Genomic DNA, 18359 nt, shown 5'->3' with positions numbered 1-18359 from the left:
CTGAAAATTGTACAATTTTATGAACGAAGCTTGCAAAAAGTTTAAAAAATAACAATTTAGTTATTTGGCATAGTCACAAAAACAGTGTCAGTGTAAAAATTATTGTTTAGTGCTTTATAGACCTCATGTAGTACAGAAAACATAGCATCACTGGTACATTTATTAGATCAAAAGCCGAACTGACTTTGTGATAAAATGTTGTTTTCAACGAGAAAGGACAGAAGTTGGGCTTTTATAAGTCTCTCAATAATTTTGGATAGGACCGGTAGTAAGGCAATAGGTCTATAGTTGCAGACATTCGATTTTTAACCACCTTTATGAAGAGGAATAATAATGGCTGTCTTTAGGCACTCTGGAAATATACCTTTTTCAAAGGAATCGTTAATTAGTGAAACCAGGACTTCCAACACATTTTTTGGGAGATTTAAAAAAATTTTTATGGATAGTCCATCAGTACTACAGAAAGATTTGCTTTTGATACTACTGATTGTTTGGATCAGTTCAGATTTATCAACTGGTCTTATAAAGAATGAATTCGAGACCTTTCTTGAATTGGGTACCTTTCTTTTGATATATTTTTATTCACATTAACGAAATATTCATTTAGATTTTCAGGGTTTGGAACAGAAAATGTTTGAGCTGTGTTAGTTTTATTTCGAAGATCGTTTATTATGGACCAAGTTTCTCTTGCAACCTCCTAATACTAACGGCTCCTAATACTACAGATGCAAATATAATTGCTAAAGCTAAGGAACACATCGATTCATTTCCTCGTATGTAAAGTCACTATTGCAGAAAAGACTCAAAGAAGCTTTACTTACCGTGCGATTTAAATGTCTCTATTTTGTACAGATTACATGGACAATTTTGCCAGGAGAATAATATACCCACGTGTACTATTGTATATAGATCTCTTTTCAATAGCTACAAACCTCCATTAAGTTTTTATAAACCAAAAAAAGATCCGTGTTCTCTCTGCAATATTTATAAAAAAACTTCAGATAAGTCCGCCTTCGAAAATGACTATCAAGCTCATAAAAAGAGAGAAACTAACTCTTAAGATGAAGAGATAGATGACAAAGGTGTAACATTTCGATCTGTTTCATTTGACTTTCAGGCAGTTTTATCTGTGCCCTGTGCCGGTGATGCTCAAATCTACTACAGACGCAAACCTTCTGTCTACAACATTACAATATTTGATTATTGTAATAGTGACGGACATTGTTACGTCTGGGACGAAACAAATGGAGAAAAAGGATCGTCTGAAATTGCATCTTGAAGTATATTTCAAAACTTCTTAGTACTGTCAAACATAACTTATAACAGAATAGCAGCAAAAACATGGCAGCAGCCATGTTGTATGCGATAAATACACTACAACATCTAGATATGAACGATTTAAAATTCATGGAAATTCGCCACTCGTATTTAGAAGCAGATTCAATTTATGCCACTATCGAGAGGGCTAGAAAATACAAATTAGTTTACACGAGAATGGTTCTCCTTATGGAAATGGTGAAAATCAAACCAACGAAGCCTTGTTTGAGTTTTCATTGATTTATAACAAAAATCTTAATCTATACATTCTTTGCATTTACAGATCACCTGATTCTTCCACGGAACTATTTTTGCAGAAGCTGTTAAATGTGTTAGACGACCTGCCCAATAAAAGCAGAAAAATTCTATGCGGTGACTTGAATATTAATTACGCTGTTGCTTCTGCTACCCAATTATCCTTGGTCAATATATTGAATCGTATGGTTTAACAATGCAGGTTAAATATCCTACAAGAAAACAACATCTACCATAATTGATTATATTGTCTCAGATTTCTCACATCTTCATGTACGCTCTACAATTATTAATGTAGGACTATCTGATCATGAAGCAGTATATACCACGTTTAACACTCTTCGACATCCAACCTACTCTTCGATCAAGAAAAAAAGATCTAAATTCTACCAAATCTAAAAATAATACACTACACTACCATTTTACAGTGAACAATCAGCTATTGAAGGTGTGCAAGGTTATGTTTGTAAACACACTTTGTATATCTAATTTAGTAGTAGTAAATATGTTGAAAAAAATTGAGCCAGGAGGTTTAATAAAAGCTGATCAAAGAGGTAGACACACGCCAACCAATAAAACTCCTACCGAAACCATAAATAGTATACATCAACATATTAAATCATTCCCAAAATACGAGAGTATTTATTCCAGAGAAAGGAGTAAGAGAGATTATCTGGGCACAGAACTTACAATAGAAAAGATGTATCAACTGTACATTGATGAATGCAATGAAAGACATGTAGATCCAAAGCTCAGAGCAAAAAAGTGGTTGTACGCAGATATTTTTAATAAAGACTTCAAGTTGTCGTTTAAACCGCCCGAAAGAGACATTTGCGATACATGCAGTACATTCACCGCTCAATTAAAAAATAATCTTACTGCAGATGAACTAACCAGTGAACAGGCTAATCATGATGCTCACCTAATTGAATCTAAAACTCGGTATAACTTAAAACAATTGGACTTTATAATAGCTAAAGAGTCACCAAAATACAAAGTACTATCTGGTGATTTGCAAAAATGTTTGCCTTCACCACTAAAAAACAATTGAATTAGTTTCTACAAAAGGAAGCTTTGGATATTAAATTTTACATTACATAATGCCAGTGATTCTTCTGTATAATGTGGGACGAATCGAAAGGGGCCCGAGGTGCAAATGAAATTGCCTCGTCAATTTTGAAATGGGCTGACAATACAATTCTAGGTAGTCAAGTAGAGGACATCACTCTTTGGACCAATAACTGCTATGGACAAAATAAAAATATAAGTATTATAATGTGCTATTTTTGGATACTGCAAATAAAGACGATCACTCAAAAGTTTTTACTGAAAGGGCACACACATATGGAAGTAGACACTGTTAATGCTTTAATCGAAATAAAAAGAAAGAAACTCTCCAATTTGGCCATTTTAACACCATGGGACTGGCAACAATTAGTTAGGCAAACATTAGGTAAATACACAGTGCACAATATGGAACTTGCAGATTTCAAAAACTTCAAAACGCTGTTCGATAAGAAATTGTCATCTAATCCTCCTTTTGTACGTAGAAAAAAAAATGTTAATAAAGACCTTGTTCTACTGTCAACATGTATTTTCCTACAAGTCCAACAAGAACACATTGGAAAGTTCTTTTATAAGACCGATTTCAATAATCAAAATATGTATGAAGTGGACTTCATGAGGTATCGAAGACAGCAAGTAACGTTTCCAGCCCAATTAAATTAAGTCTCAGTAATCCCATTACTAATCACAGAACAAAAGTAAAATGACTTAATTGCATTACTGCCTTTTGTTCCGTCAATTTGTCATGCGTTTTATCAAAATTTAACACATAGCGATGTAGCCACAAACGATTACCCACAAGAAGATGAAGATGATATGGAGCATCTTTAACACTTTTAAAACTTGTCGTCTATAATTTTACTTAATTATTATAACATTATAATATTTACCTCTAATAAAATAATAGTATAGGCTGTTTAATGTGTTTGTATTGTTTATTTCGTAAGGACCTTAACATGCAATGCCACATTATTTAAAAAAAGTTGTTAGAGGTAAACAACACTATGTCCAACTACACATTTTTAAAAAAATTTTAAATAATGAACGGTAAACCTCAGGTATACAACACTTCATGGAATGAAAAACGATTATACACACCACAATAATAATATATTAATTTTGGTTAAATATAAGAAACTTTGGAGTATTTACTGATTACAAATTTAAAAAATTTTAAAACTGCTCTCCTGAAAAAGTAAGAAAATGGACATAGTGTCCTTTGCCTCCGAGGTACCGAATTAAGTCAAAACATCACAAACCCTGGATTACCAAAGCTATCCGCATATTAGCTAAGAATATGCGTTCACTACTATACATCAATAAATTTACTACCAACGTTGTTGTGACTGAATATATCTCCAAGTACAGAGGAACCTATCTAAAACTTATCAAAACAGTTCTAACACAGCTCAAACATTTTCTCTTCCAAACCCTGATAATCTAAATGAAATACTTCGTTAATGTGAGTAAAAATATAACATCAACTATTTTGCCACAACAAGATCCTATTTCCTATGTCCCCAATTCAAGAAGGGTCTCGAATTCATTCTTTATAAGACCAGTTGATATATCTGAACTGATCCAAACAATCAGTAGTATCAAAAGCAAATCTTCCTGTAGTACCTTCTAATGGACTATCCATAGAAATTTTCTTAAATCATCCAAAAAATGTGTTAGATGTCCTGGTTTCACTAATTAATGATTCCTTTGAAAAAGGAATATTTCCAGAGTGCCTAAAGACAGCCATTATTACTCCTCTTCATAAGGGTGGTGAAAAATCGAATAACTGCAACTATAGACCTATTGCTTTACTACCGGTCCAATCCAAAATTATTGAGAGACTTATAAAAGCCCGACCTGTTTTTTCTCATTGAAAACAATATTTTTCAAAATACAAAAACAAAACAAAAATTTTCCTTTTTGCTGATGATACCAGTATCACCTGGAGGAACTCTAATATTGCAACTCTTCATGCAACTATAACTTCTGATCTACTTAAAATAAAAACCCATTAAAAACCCATAAAAAAAATTTATTGCCCATCTTTCACATTGTATTATTGCTGAAGGTCGTCAATTTAAACATTTGTTGTAATTTAATTGTATTTAAGTAAACATTTATTGTAGGGGAGAGTGTTGTACCTCGGACCGGGTTGTACCTCGGGTCAGTTGACTTTCTTTCTTACCCACTGCAGATTTCTCTTCGATTTGGTTGAATTAGTGGTTTAATAATATCAGCGGTAGATGGCATCTAAATACACTTATCAAAAAATTGCAGCGTGGTGACTTGCAGAGCGTTTTGTGTTTTGTTTGATCGTAAGTAAATTATTTACCTATTTGTTATCTGTTAAAATCCGCTTCAAATGTAAATATATATATTTTATTATTATCTGTAACTGTAATGGACAATATATATTTACGCTTGATAATCATGAATGTATTTTTTGTCTAAACGCATAACCTAATATTAGAAAACAAAAAACAGCTGAAATTGTTACGTTGTGTACTTTGGGTCACCGGTAGGTCGTGTACCTTGGACCGGACCAAGGTACAATCTTATTGCGAATTAACATTATTTTGACTTTTATTTAAATTAATTGGTGTGTCTGTTACCAAAAAAACCTTTTATTATTGTTTCAGATAGTCATTTTAAAATGCCGAGAAGTAAAGTGGGTATCAAAAGACCACATTTAAATGCCCAGGATTTAACTGCAGCCGCAAATAAATGCATAAGTGGTGAATTATCAATTAGGGAAGCAGCAAAGTGCTATAACATATCAAAAACCACGCTGATCAGGCACGTAAAATCCTTCAGGCAGTCGGGGGCTTCAGAATTTTCTTATGTTGCTGCCAATAATGTAAAACAAGTTTTTAATAAAGAAGAGGAAGCTGAGTTAAAAATATATCTTCTCACTGCTGCACGCCTCCACTATGGTTTGACGAAAATGGAAGTTCGTACTTTAGCATACCAGTATGCAACTGCAAATAACAAGTCTTATCCGCCTTCTTGGGACCAAAAAAAGATAGCTGACAAGGAATGGCTGAGGCAGTTTCTTAGAAGACATGAAGATTTATCACTTCGTAAACCAGAACCTACAAGTTTGGCCAGATCAACATCCTTCAATAAAACAAATATATCTTCCTTTTTTAAGAACTACAAAGAAGCTTTGTCTCGTGGAGATTTTTCCCCAGAAAAAATTTGGAATTGTGACGAGACAGGGTTAACGACTGTCCATGTACCACCAAAAATTGTAGGACCTAAGGGAATAAAACAATTAGGTCAAATGACAAGTGGAGAGCGAGGTCAAAATGTAACCTTGATAGCCTCAATAAATGCAATCGGAAATCATATTCCGCCAATGATGATATTTCCGAGGGTTAATTTTAAGCCTCACATGCTAAAAGGTTGTCCAGTTGGAACTATAGGAGGTGCAAATTCGTCCGGCTGGTCAAACGAAATATTGTTTTTGGAATACCTACAACACTTTAAAAATCATGTGAAACCAACAGTTGAAAATCCAGTTATATTACTTTTGGATAATCACGATAGCCACGTGAATGTAAGTGTCATTAATTTCTGTAAGAAGAATGGAATTCTACCGATAACGTTTCATCCCCACACCAGCCACAAAATGCAACCGCTCGATCGAACAGATTTTGGACCGATGAAAACTTACTATAATACCGCCTGTAGTGAGTGGATGATTATGCACCCTGGACAACCTATTACGATTTACGATATAGCCGAACTTGCAGGTAAGACATTTCCAAAAGCATTTACTACATCTAATATCCAGAAGGGATTTGAGGTGAGCGGTCTCTATCCCGTCAATGAAAACATTTTTGAAGATAATGAGTTTCTGTCTTCGTATGTAACTGATCGTCCTTTAAACCAGCTTACTGACAGTCGCGAGCAAGTCAATGTTGAACAGGACGGGGAAAAAACTAAAACTACAGTTAATGAAATGTAAGTCTCTACTCCTTCTACCTCAAATATTCGTCAAGCAGGAACTTCAGGAAGTTCTATTACACCTGAAATGTTGCGACCCTATCCAAAGGCACCTGTTCGCAAAAAGAAGTTAGGAAGAGCAAGAGGAAAGTCACGAATACTTACCGATACTCCAGAGAAAGATGAAATAGCTACGCTTAAAAAGGGAAAGACGGTATCATTTGAGAAAGTGCAGGCAGTTACAAAGCAAATAGCCACAGAAGATATACAAAATGTGCCAAAGAGAGCTGCTAAGTATGATAGTGAATCAAGTTCAAGTGATGGAGGTACATTTGAGGACTTGGTAACTAGAGAAGAAGAATTATTAAATGACCAAAAAATATATGACTTATCTGAAAATAACGAGATTAAAAAAGGAGACTTTGTTTTAGTGAAAGTGGCAGGGAAGAAATCTTTTGTTTATTATGTTGCCGATATACTGAACAGTGGAATTAATAATGAACTTAGATATTTACGTAGAATTCTAGATTCCAATAAGTTTATAAACGACTCAACCGAGACTTATGATTTTTTACGCAATTATATTGTATTTATAAATTTAGCGGATATAATGTCAAATAAGTTTTTATTTACTAAATTAATCATTAGTTAATCATAATGTTCTGATTATTTTGAGATATTCATAAAACATTTCAAGATTTGTTCTATTTTTTTTTATAACTGACCCAAGGTACAATATAATGCTGGTCCAAGGTACAATATATGCTGGTCCAAGGTACATTACCAGTTTGTACCTTGGGTCAACATGCAAGGGCGTGCTAAAATATATTTTTTAACTAACTACTAAGCTTAAAATGTGTCAATAAAAAGAAAGCATGTAGCCAAATAGACAAAGTAACTAATACATTGGATAAACTTTGCAAATATATAATTTTAGGATTTAGAAAAAAATAAAAACTAAAAATTGACCCAAGGTACAACACTCTCCCCTACGTTAATTGTATTAATAAACCAATAGTTTTGGTTAACCCTGTAGAAATAAATATTCAAATGATTATATCGTTGCAAAGGCGATAAGGGGATCTTTCAAATGAGCTGTCGCATGACCTCGGTTTGTATTTAAAAAAATCGTCGTTTACGTCATTACGCCGTACTGATGACGTAATGTCCAACACATATATAGTAGTTGATGGCCATTCAAAAATTAAAATTGACATGTTTTAAGATTTTTTTTAAAAGTCGTCTGTTTTTGAAATAATGAATTTATTCCATACATTTGCATCATACTGTATATATTTGGGTATCACATCCAGCAACTTAAACTGATTAGTTCGTAAGGTTTTATTATGCAATTTGTTTGCAAAATTTATTTAAATTTTTCAATAGATTGTGTATTTTATTATCTCTTATTCTTTTGTTATTCTTATCTATACTTCACAAATTATAAAGGAAAAAGGAATAGTAAAAATTAAAAATAATGCATTACTCCTATGTAAGAATTTATTACTTTATCAATTCAACTATTACAAAATAATAAAAAATGTACAAGCCAAACCTTCAAAATGCTAACGTCCAATAAATTCTTGGTGAATAATAAGGTTGTACCTTTTTTATAAAGTGTGTCAAATCAAATCTAAAAATAAAAAGGAAGTACTTAAAAGTCAATTAGTAACGAACCAGTTCCACCGTCTTAACACTAACGAATTAAAAAATAGTACAGCACTCCTGGTGGGATGATAATATTAGTACCGCCTTTAATATTACTACCAAGTTAGAAACATAGAACTGACATGAATTTATGATTTTAAGCAACTGGTAATCACACTAATGACCCAGAACTGTGTTAGCGGAGTAGTACTAGAACGGAACTAATTTGAAGACGATCTATATTAAGCATCCACATCAAAACAAAGGCCACTTATACGAAAATAGTCTGCTTTAGGATCAACAAATGTCTCAAAATTCATAAAAAAGGGACAGCGATGACTCGGAGAGAGATAATAAGTTTTATTGAGTGGTAGGTAGGTACAATAATATGGACTTTGAACCAACAAGATATGAAACACGTTGCAATTTCATTTTTCTTCCATTTGTTGGTAAACAATCAACTAATCTGGAGTGGTAACTTGCATTGTCCATCACAATAACTGAATGTTTAGGTATGAATGCAATCATTTGTTCGAACGACGACCCATATTGGATAGTTGCTTTAGACCAGTTGAATGTCCTTATAGAAATGCTTCTCAAGTTGTTTATATGTTTTTATCTTTCCAAACTCTTCCTACAGAATGTCGTTTATTAATCTAAGTTTCATCTAAACAATAAATATTCTTGTTTTCTGTCCTGTTTTTTTTTTTTTTTATTTTTCGTAGGTACTCTTTCGTCTCGAAAATTCAATTTCTTCTGATTCGTTAAGCATTGACTGTCTACCAAATTTTCGTATTTCAAGTTTAATTCATGTAAAACTTTCCAAAGTTTGATTCTACTTATCGTGGGCAAATTAGGATCATCTGTAATAGCTTGTACAACTTTATCCAAGGTTGGTATTTGCTTGTTAAAAAAAAAAATGAATGGACTATCCTACAAATAGAATTTTTAATACAATCATCCAGCTCAACTTTTAATAATTTTGGTCTACCTGGTCTCGGTTTGGGTGAAGTTATACCAGCCGATCTTTCTTCTTTTAACACTTTATATAAGGACCCTAGAAGTAAAGGGATATAAGTGACAAGAAGTAAATTTTGAGTAAATGCCGTTCAAAGTTGAGCCTTCACTGTAATTCCAATGATTTTTTAATGCCATTTTTTCTTATCCGGTTTAGTAACTGTAGGCATTATTATTATTATTATTGGTAACAAAGAATCATAATTTTTTGCAAGTCTGCTTTGGTGGTGGAAACGCATTAGCAGGTAAATCCTCTATCACTGGCTCCGTATTCCGCAAAGAAACAAAACGAACTCTTCGTAAAAACACTGTAGTTTATAATAACGTAAAACGCAGCAGTTTACATTAAAGTATTACTTAGGAGCTATACCACTACCCATCCCAAATGATAACAAACTCAACTAACAGTCTGACACAGTGGAACAGGGCTACAGGTGCACTTGTATCTCTTATCTCCCAAGTCTTACTCACAGATGGCTTGGAGGCTAAGTAACTTGCCGCTAGAAAGCAGCACCTGTTAGACTTATCGCTTAGATCTCTTTACCTCCAAATAAAATGAAAGATTTCCAGTTCAGCCACGCAATTTCCTCAATATTTACAAAGATGTCACTTACACCCCTTTACTTCTAATATATAGTTGCTGTAAGCGACATTTCACCTATACTGTCAACGGTATTAGAAAGATTCTGTTGCCGAAAATAATTATAGAGAAAATAGTATGATACATAAATGGTATATCTTTAATTTTTTGCCTTTGAATCACAAGCTGATTCCATATTCAATAAAATCGTCCACTGTTAATAAATATCACAAAAATCACACTATAATAATGTCAAAGCTCTTTATTAGCAATTTACTGGACAAAACTTAAACGAACCCCAACAAATTAATGTAATTACGTGATGTACATATATGACCTATTTTTCATATATTGGTGGTGTGCACAATTTTTTATCTAAATAGATGACAAAATAGGAGATAAAGGTGCAATATTGCCATTGTAGCGCAAGCACAGGTACTAAAATTTGCATACTAAATTAGTTTCTTTTCTGATAAGTTACTGTATGTTATTTTTAAAAATATAGTACTATCACATAAGTAAACCAGAAAAAAATCCCTAAAAATGTAATAAGATATAATGAAATAATTTTGGTGATATGTGAGGTGCAGGTTGATGAGATGTAAATATTTTTGTCACCAGACAATTGTTATTGGGTTCTGAACAATATAATAATACCACAATCGATTCTGCTTTTCATTTTGTGAAAAAAATCTGCCGCAACTTTATCGCGTCTGTATGAACGAAGTCTGTTAGGAAGCATTCCATGCCCTTTTTTCCCAAATTAAAAAATGGGTATGTGTTATTATAATAAATAATTAGTATAACAATAAATTAATTATTACAATAAAAGTACGCAAGACTGCATACCTTGGACACATACTGAGAAATGATAAATATAGTCTTCTGCAGGTCATCATGCAGGGTAGAGTCGACGGCAAAAAGGGAATAGGTAGAAAGAGGAAGTCATGGCTGCGAATTATTCGAGACTGGACAAACATGACTGTAGACGAATAATTCCACGTTGCAAAAGACAGAAGCTTTTAAAAATGTGGTCGCCAACCTCCGTTAATGGGGACGGCATAAGAAGAAGAAGAAGTATGTGGTATTAGAACCACTAAAAGCATGGATGAGGCCAAGAAACTGTTCATATTTCAGCTACTGAAAGCTATTGGAGCCGTAAAGTTATTTTTCTGTCTTACCTATTTTTAGTTTTTACAAAAAATATTTTGATTTTCAGTTGATAACAAAAATAATAAAAACAAGTAGATTCACGTCTTGACTAGAATAAGAATGTTTTTCTTTAATTTACCCATTAAAAATGTATAAAATTTTTCATGTTGTCTTCGTTAGCATAAAATTTGTTCAGTTTAGACAATGGGTTCAAGTCATCCTTTTTTTTCACGTTTTTCAAATGGATATCGCGTTTTCTCACACTAGAACACAAGCAACAACGAATTGATGAGTCTCGGTGCTGTTTTTACATGTTTAATCGGAATAAGTCGAAGTTTTTGCGTCCGTATGTTGCAATGGATGAACCGTGGATACATCACTTCACTCCGGAAGCAAATCGGCAGTCTTCAGAGTGGCAACGCCCGGAGAAAGTCGTCCAAAGCGACCAAAAAGGTCATGGCCTTTGTAATTTGGGCTATTTGAAACGTGGAGAAACAATCAACAGTGACTACTACATTGGTTATTGGAGCATTTGAAGTCCAAAATCCCAAAAAAAACGACTCATTTGTTGAAGAAAAAATTATTGTTTCACCAAAAACCAAAAACGATGGCAAAATGCACTAATTAGGCTTTGAACTGTTCCGCTTACTTTGATTGCTGATGTCCTAAATCGCATACAAGTAACCATAGAAGAAATTCTGATCTGGGAACAAGCAGTTTTCAGCACATGCCGATCCTGCTGTGGCCAGATTATCAATCTGACCATATTGAAGATGGCTTCGAAAGAAAGCAGATAACGGGCGAAGCGTGCGTGGACCTTTCCGCAGGGTACGACACCGTAAACCATAAAAGACTGGTGTCCAAAGTGTCAAAATACATAAAATTAACCAACTTTATACAATGCATACTGCAGAACGGTCAGTTTTATGTACCACTCCAAAATCAAAACAGCCGCTGGAGAACCCGGAACAATTGGCCCGAGGTAGTATGCTGACTCTCATGCTATTTAACATCTACACAAACGACCAGCCAATACATCATGACACAAAGCAATTCATATACGCAGATGACACATCCATCGCTACACAAGAAGATATTTCGCGGAGGTGAAGGGCTAACTTTCAAGATCACTAGAAAAACTGAAACTCTACTATAAAGGAAACCACCTGGATGCGAATCCGTCAAAACGCAGATATGTGCTTTATAGTTAAATAACAAAGAAGCTAACAAAAACCTTAACTGCGTGATCGGGACATGAATTAGACTACTCAACCCCACAACACAGTGTTGGTGTTAGTTTTCATTTCCTAATTATGACATGTTACAAGGGTGTAATAATTTAATAGAGGATGTATAAAACAACATCCTAATATATAGATAAAGGTTATCCATCTTATAATAAAGAACATATAGATACTAATAATTATAGATATAGCCAATTCATGGCAGATCTTTTGAGATATTTTGCATTCTGGAATTTGTCAGAAGATTCTATGAGCCTGAAAATTTTGAATTGAAATTACTCAAAAACGTGAGCTAACTTTCAAAATCGTAAGCACTAAAAAATTAACCGTCCTCGAATTAGGTTTACCCACCAGATCAGCAGCTTTACGTATTTTACGACTAACTATATAGACAAGTCATCATCATCCAGCCTCAAGAGTCCACTGCTGAACATAGGCCTCTTCCTCATGTTTCCAACCCCGTCTATCTTGCGCCGCTCTCATGCGCCGGATGAGAGCGGCGCATATAGACAAGTACATCGGTTGGAATACTTGAATATAAGTACAGCTCGTCAAGAATTGCAATGTCTCTGAGTTTTGATAAGAATATAAATTTGGAGGGGAGGATCCGTCAGTAGCCCGAATATACTCAGTTCAATTTTGTTAGCAAAAGCAAACAGATCAGACGCATATCAATTACACTGGTGTAGGACTTATTAATCCGGTTCCGTTACAATGGAATTTAAATCAAAAGTCCATCGTAAAGTTTTGAGTGGTCAATTTCGTGAAATTATAGCAAATGTGATACATTTTATGAGACGAGAAGCGGAGGCTAAACATCCGATAATAGAACTAACGAAAATTCAAGAACGTGTTTCGCGCGCAACTGGTGTTAGTGTTGGTTCTGTAAAGCAAATTTCAAATGAAATGAGATCAGTTGAAGATGGTGAAAGTGATTCGTTCCATACACCTAATATTAAAAGACAAAAAAGTGCGACCTAAACTAAGTTGAATAATATAGGTAAGGAAATTCTTCGGAGATTTGTAATAAATTTTCACGTCCACGAAAAAAAAGTTCCTACGTTGAGAGGCATACACAGGAAATTTGTCAATAAAATTAATTACACAGGATCGTATGGAAAAGTATTACATAAAATTGGTTTCTGTTGGCGAAAAACTCAGACAAAGAAAAAATTGCTTATGGAAAAACCTGACATCCAATAAAAAAAGGATAGCTTTTTTGCGAAGTATTAAGAGTTACAGAAACGAAAATCATCCTATAGTATACATGGACGAAACATACATCCACTCTTATCACACATTCAATAAAAGTTGGAATGATGATTCTCACGATGGTCTAAGAGACAGAGGTTAATAATAGTTCATGCAGGGGAGTTTACTTTCTCTTGTTTTGTTAAGGACATACCTAGAATTACTTAGCTATGTATTTCTTTGCAATTTTGTACAATATCTGTATGTGAACTTTTTTATTGCTTTTAGTTTTCAAACATGTTAAATTATGTTGAAATGATTTTATTAATAATTTGATATCTAAATATCAATTTTTTATAATATATTGCACCTTTAAAAACAATAAAAATCGATAATTTTCATCACATAATATTACGTGGAATAATTACTCCTAATTATTTAAATTTCAATACCTATTGAGTTCAATTGACCCTCCCCCAGTCGTAGTTCCATAATAAAATAATGTTAAAATCCAAACGCATTTGCTATCTTCTTTACTCCGAATGCGTTCTCTGTTTATTTTTCGCATCGCTAGAGTTTAAACTGAAAGACAGAGCTAACTTTGACGAACTGTAGAAATTATTACTCGCATTAAAGTAGTTCAATATAGGAAGTTTTTACAGGTCAACTGCTCAGACACGAATGAGGAGACAGAAAAAGGAAAAAGAAACAAAAATACCAAAACAAATACCTCAAATAAATTTAAACTCATATTTTTTAACTACTGCACTGGTGATCCTATCAGTATAAATAAATGTTAAGAAATCGATGAGTCACGATATGCTGATAAATTCTATTTTTTCTTTTCTGATTGGAAAACGACTCGGCTTAATTATTGCTTAAAAAGTGTAGCAGAACTAAGTAAATTGAGTTAACACATCAATACTTTTGTATTTTGTCCTTTCTTTTTAATATTTTATACGTATTTATGTATGTATATGTTTTATTTCTGTTATTATTAAATCCCAAATGGCATTAAATATAGAGAATGAGAAGCATACTCGAATAATTTCCTACAGCAATTCTATTTAATGGTGGGCTACAAAGCTACTGGTTATAGTGACCGTTGCTTAAGCACATACAAATTTAAATGGCAACTAAAGTTCTTTAAAAGTATAACAATACTTTCTCTGAGCCTATCCAGTATACAAGTACCAGCCTATCGTAGAGGAAGTGGAGGTAATAGAGGCAAATCCTGAATACTCTTTTGTTAAACTTAAAGACGGACGGGAGATCACAGTGTCTAATCGTCATTTGGCTCCCCTGCATCTATAAAAGGCCTTGGTGCTGATGCTCTTATAGATACTGGTAGTTCTGTCAGTTTTATTAATGAAGACTTTGCTAATCTGTGCAAACTCCCTAGGAAACCTTATATCCTAGGTTTTGCTTTATCATTTCAATGTAATCAACATAAATGGAGAACTATCTAAGGCCCGAGAGGTTCGACAAGGATCCATCTTTGAAATCAACAGCAAAGGAATGGGACCATTGGAAAAGAACTTTTATGAACTTTTTAGCTGCCCATATTGTCACTCCCGGTGTTTCTGCTGATGTTGCTGCTGTACCACCCCTAGATATTAATGATACTAAGCTACAACTGTTAATAAATCATATTTCGCCAAGAGTATATACATATATAAGCGATTGTAACACTTACAACGAATCCATTCAAACTATTGACAAAATATACATCAAACCAAACAATACTATTCATGCTCGTCACATACTAACCAGTAGACGACAACAGACAGATGAGTCTATCGATTCTTACATGCATTCTTTAAAACAGTTAGCAAAAGACTGCAATTTTACTGCTGTAGGTGCTGATACTAATAAAAATGATACAATCCGTGGAGCTTTTATCGCTGGAATGACATCCACAAAGATACGATCAAGATCGTTGGAGAGTTTAACACTAACTTTAGAAGAAACTTACAATACAGCTATTTCAATGTAAATGGCAGAACTCAACTCTCAGGTTTATTCAAATCAACATTCAACACTTAGTGCGCTACCTGGTAATTATCAATTTGAGTCACGAACAAATTGTGAATGTGTCACTGTGACAGCTGCTACCAACTCTACTAACTCTTCTAGGTCAGGACACAGATGTTTTTCTATGGTGGGCCAATACATTCAAGGAAGAACTGTCCTGCTCGGGAATCCATCTGCAAATCCTGTAATAAAAAGGGACACTTTGCAAAGGTTTGCCGATCCAAGAGCACTAGTGCATCTGCCAACGTATTTGAAGGCTATGATAACTGCACAGCCTGCATTATTTCTGCTACTCCTGCTTCATTGAAAAAAGCTTTAGTGCCATCTATAAAAGGCCTTCGTGCTGATGCCCTTATAGATACTGGTAGCTCTGTCAGTTTTATTAATGAAAACTTTGCTAACCTGCGCAAACTCTCTAGGAAACCATATATCCTAGGTTTTGCTTTATCATTTCAGACCAATTCTGTAATAATCATAGACAATGCCAGGTACCATTCAAGATTAAAGAAACCGCCACCTAACACTAAATGGAGAAAGCAAGAACTCTTAGATTGGCTAATAACCAAAGAAATAGTATTGCCAGCAGAAGGTTTACCAAAAAAAAAAAGTTATTGCAGCTATGCAAACAATATTTACCAACATTTAAGAAGTATAGTGTAGATGAAATAGCAAAAGAACATGCAGTTCAAGTGTTGTGATTTCCTCCTTATAACTGTGAACCTCACCCCATAGTGAACCTCATCTGGACTCAAATGAAGGGATATATCGCAAGAATTAATACAACATTTAAGCTTCAAGATGTTCGTCAACTGTTATCTGACTCCATATCAAAAATTTCATCTGACAATTGGCAAATAGTTATAAGATGTGACATAGCAGAGGAAGAAAAATTCTGGAAACTTGATATGTTAATAGAGGAAACAATAGAACCAATTATTATTCCTGTGGGAAATGAAGACACTGGTGATGATGATGATGCCTCCTTATTGGAAGAAGATAACTTATGTATTTAGGTATGTAATTAAACTAAACCAATAGTTAGTATTTTTTATAAAAATTAATGTGGGTACTTACGTAATATTGACATTTTAGTTTTTTTACATAAAGAAATTTATGTTCTCCGTCACTGAGGCGTTCAGTTATTGCTTAATCCCTTAGAGTTTGCTAATTTGCATTTTATGATGTATTTTATTTGAGGTTTTGTCAATATTAGAGTCGAGTGAAAATTCAGATAAGAAAGCATCAATTATTACGTTTTTTCTGAATGGACGAACCTTACTATAAAATTTGTGCTATCAATCATTTTCAAATATACTATAGTATAAATATCATGACATCGCAGTTGTTAAAAAATAAAAGTTTTTAAGTTCCGTATATCTTAAGAGAATCTTCTTACATAAATTTGTCTAAGATTTATTATTAATCGAAATCTTCCAAATATAGACTTCATTCAAGATACCAAACTCGGTCAGAAAACCAGTGAACAGTGAACTAAGAAACTGTTATAAATTACTCAATTTGTATTATATTTTAATTATAAATTATATGAAAGCAAACTGCATTAAAGGATTTCACTCCTTCAGAGGTTATAAAGATTTTTAAAATATAATTTTGATGTAGATAATCTGGAAAAATTGATAGAAAAAAAAATAACGCATGAATGAAGCAAACTCGATATTTTTTAGACCATGTAATGAAATGAAAATTGGAAGCACATACGTCTCGGGATGCACTCGAGACTCGAGACGTCCTGTCCTGCGGGACGGGAAGGTACAGCGATTTTTACTGCGGGGCGGGACTGGCGTTTTATCCCACAGGACGTCCCGCATGTTCCGCAAAACCTGCACTTTTATTATCGGAATGATTTGGTAATTAAAGTTATAGAAGTATCTGCATTATGTTTGCAACATAAAAATATTTATATAAATTAAAAGGTTTTCTGATTTAATATTTAATTCAATATTGATGAAACATAATTATTAATACATTTATAATAACAGAAAATTTAAAAATTCTGTCTAAACCGTCTAAAGGATTCTAAACCAATAAGGATCTAAACCGTCACCCCACATTACGGCGACACCACCGTTTGAATCTAACCGTGAACATGATAAATATAAAGAACTTTCTTTCCCTTACTTGTGTCTTCTTCTCTTCTTCTGGTTCCTATCCGTTTCAGATGTTGGAAATCATATTGGCAATCATGACCTTGCTCGCTGCGGCTCGAAACAGCTCCGTTGAGGTTTTCTTAAACCATGTTCTTAAATTCCGCAGCCATGATATTCTCCTTCTACCGGGTCCTCGCTTACCTTTGACTTTACCTTGCAATATAGACTGCAGCAGGGAGTAACGGTGCTGATTTCTCATAACGTGTCCCAGATATTGCAATTTTATGCGTTTGATCGTAAACACAATCTCTGGTTCCTTCTTCATTTTTTCTAGAACTTCGTTGTTCGTGATCCTTGCTGTCCATGATATTCTCAGCATTCTTCTATAAAGCCACATCTCAAATGCTTCAAATTTTTTAATAGTGGTGTCTGTAAGCGTCCATGCCTCCGCCCCATACAACAACACAGAGAAAACATAGCATCTCAAATGTCTCATTTTTGTATCCAGGGATATTTTGTGACTTTTGAAGATGGCGCTCATTTTGTTAAAGACCGTTCTTGCCTTTCCTATGCGGCACTTTATTTCCTGTACATTGCTCCACTGTTTGTTTATAATAGTTCCCAGGTAGCAATACTGTTTTACTCGCTCTATCTGCGTCCCATTAATGTATAGATGAGCCCCATTTATATTCTCCTTGCTGACAATCATTTGTTTGGTTTTGTGGGTATTAATGTTTAGTCCGTACTGTTGACTGTACTCGTTTATTCTGTCCATTAGCCTCTGAAGTCCCTCTAAACTAT

The 18359-nt window shown here is 33.9% G+C and overlaps 3 protein-coding genes across 5 annotated transcripts in view; 2 read left to right on the top strand and 1 right to left on the bottom strand.

Moving 5' to 3' along the window:
- LanB1 (laminin subunit beta-1) overlaps positions 1–18359 on the bottom strand; it is a 76580-nt gene that overhangs the window by 40146 nt on the left and 18075 nt on the right. The gene's annotated exons all lie outside the window — the stretch shown is intronic.
- LOC140451717 (uncharacterized) lies at positions 5582–6607 on the top strand. Its single transcript, XM_072545562.1, has one exon. The coding sequence runs from the start codon at positions 5582–5584 to the stop codon at positions 6605–6607; it is 1026 nt and encodes a 341-aa protein (XP_072401663.1).
- LOC140451716 (uncharacterized) lies at positions 14870–15412 on the top strand. Its single transcript, XM_072545561.1, has one exon. The coding sequence runs from the start codon at positions 14870–14872 to the stop codon at positions 15410–15412; it is 543 nt and encodes a 180-aa protein (XP_072401662.1).

Source organism: Diabrotica undecimpunctata, chromosome 10 (assembly GCF_040954645.1).
Source record: "Diabrotica undecimpunctata isolate CICGRU chromosome 10, icDiaUnde3, whole genome shotgun sequence".
NCBI classification, from domain to species: Eukaryota; Metazoa; Arthropoda; class Insecta; order Coleoptera; family Chrysomelidae; genus Diabrotica; species Diabrotica undecimpunctata.
The sequence above is the reverse complement of the archived record's forward strand: the minus strand, read 5'-3'. Positions and strand labels throughout refer to the sequence as shown.

Excerpts from the sequence above, each read along its gene's own strand:
- LOC140451717 (XM_072545562.1), top strand. The coding sequence starts at position 5,582 with ATGGAAGTTCGTACTTTAGCATACCAGTATGCAACTGCAAATAACAAG.
- LOC140451716 (XM_072545561.1), top strand. The coding sequence starts at position 14,870 with ATGGAGAACTATCTAAGGCCCGAGAGGTTCGACAAGGATCCATCTTTG.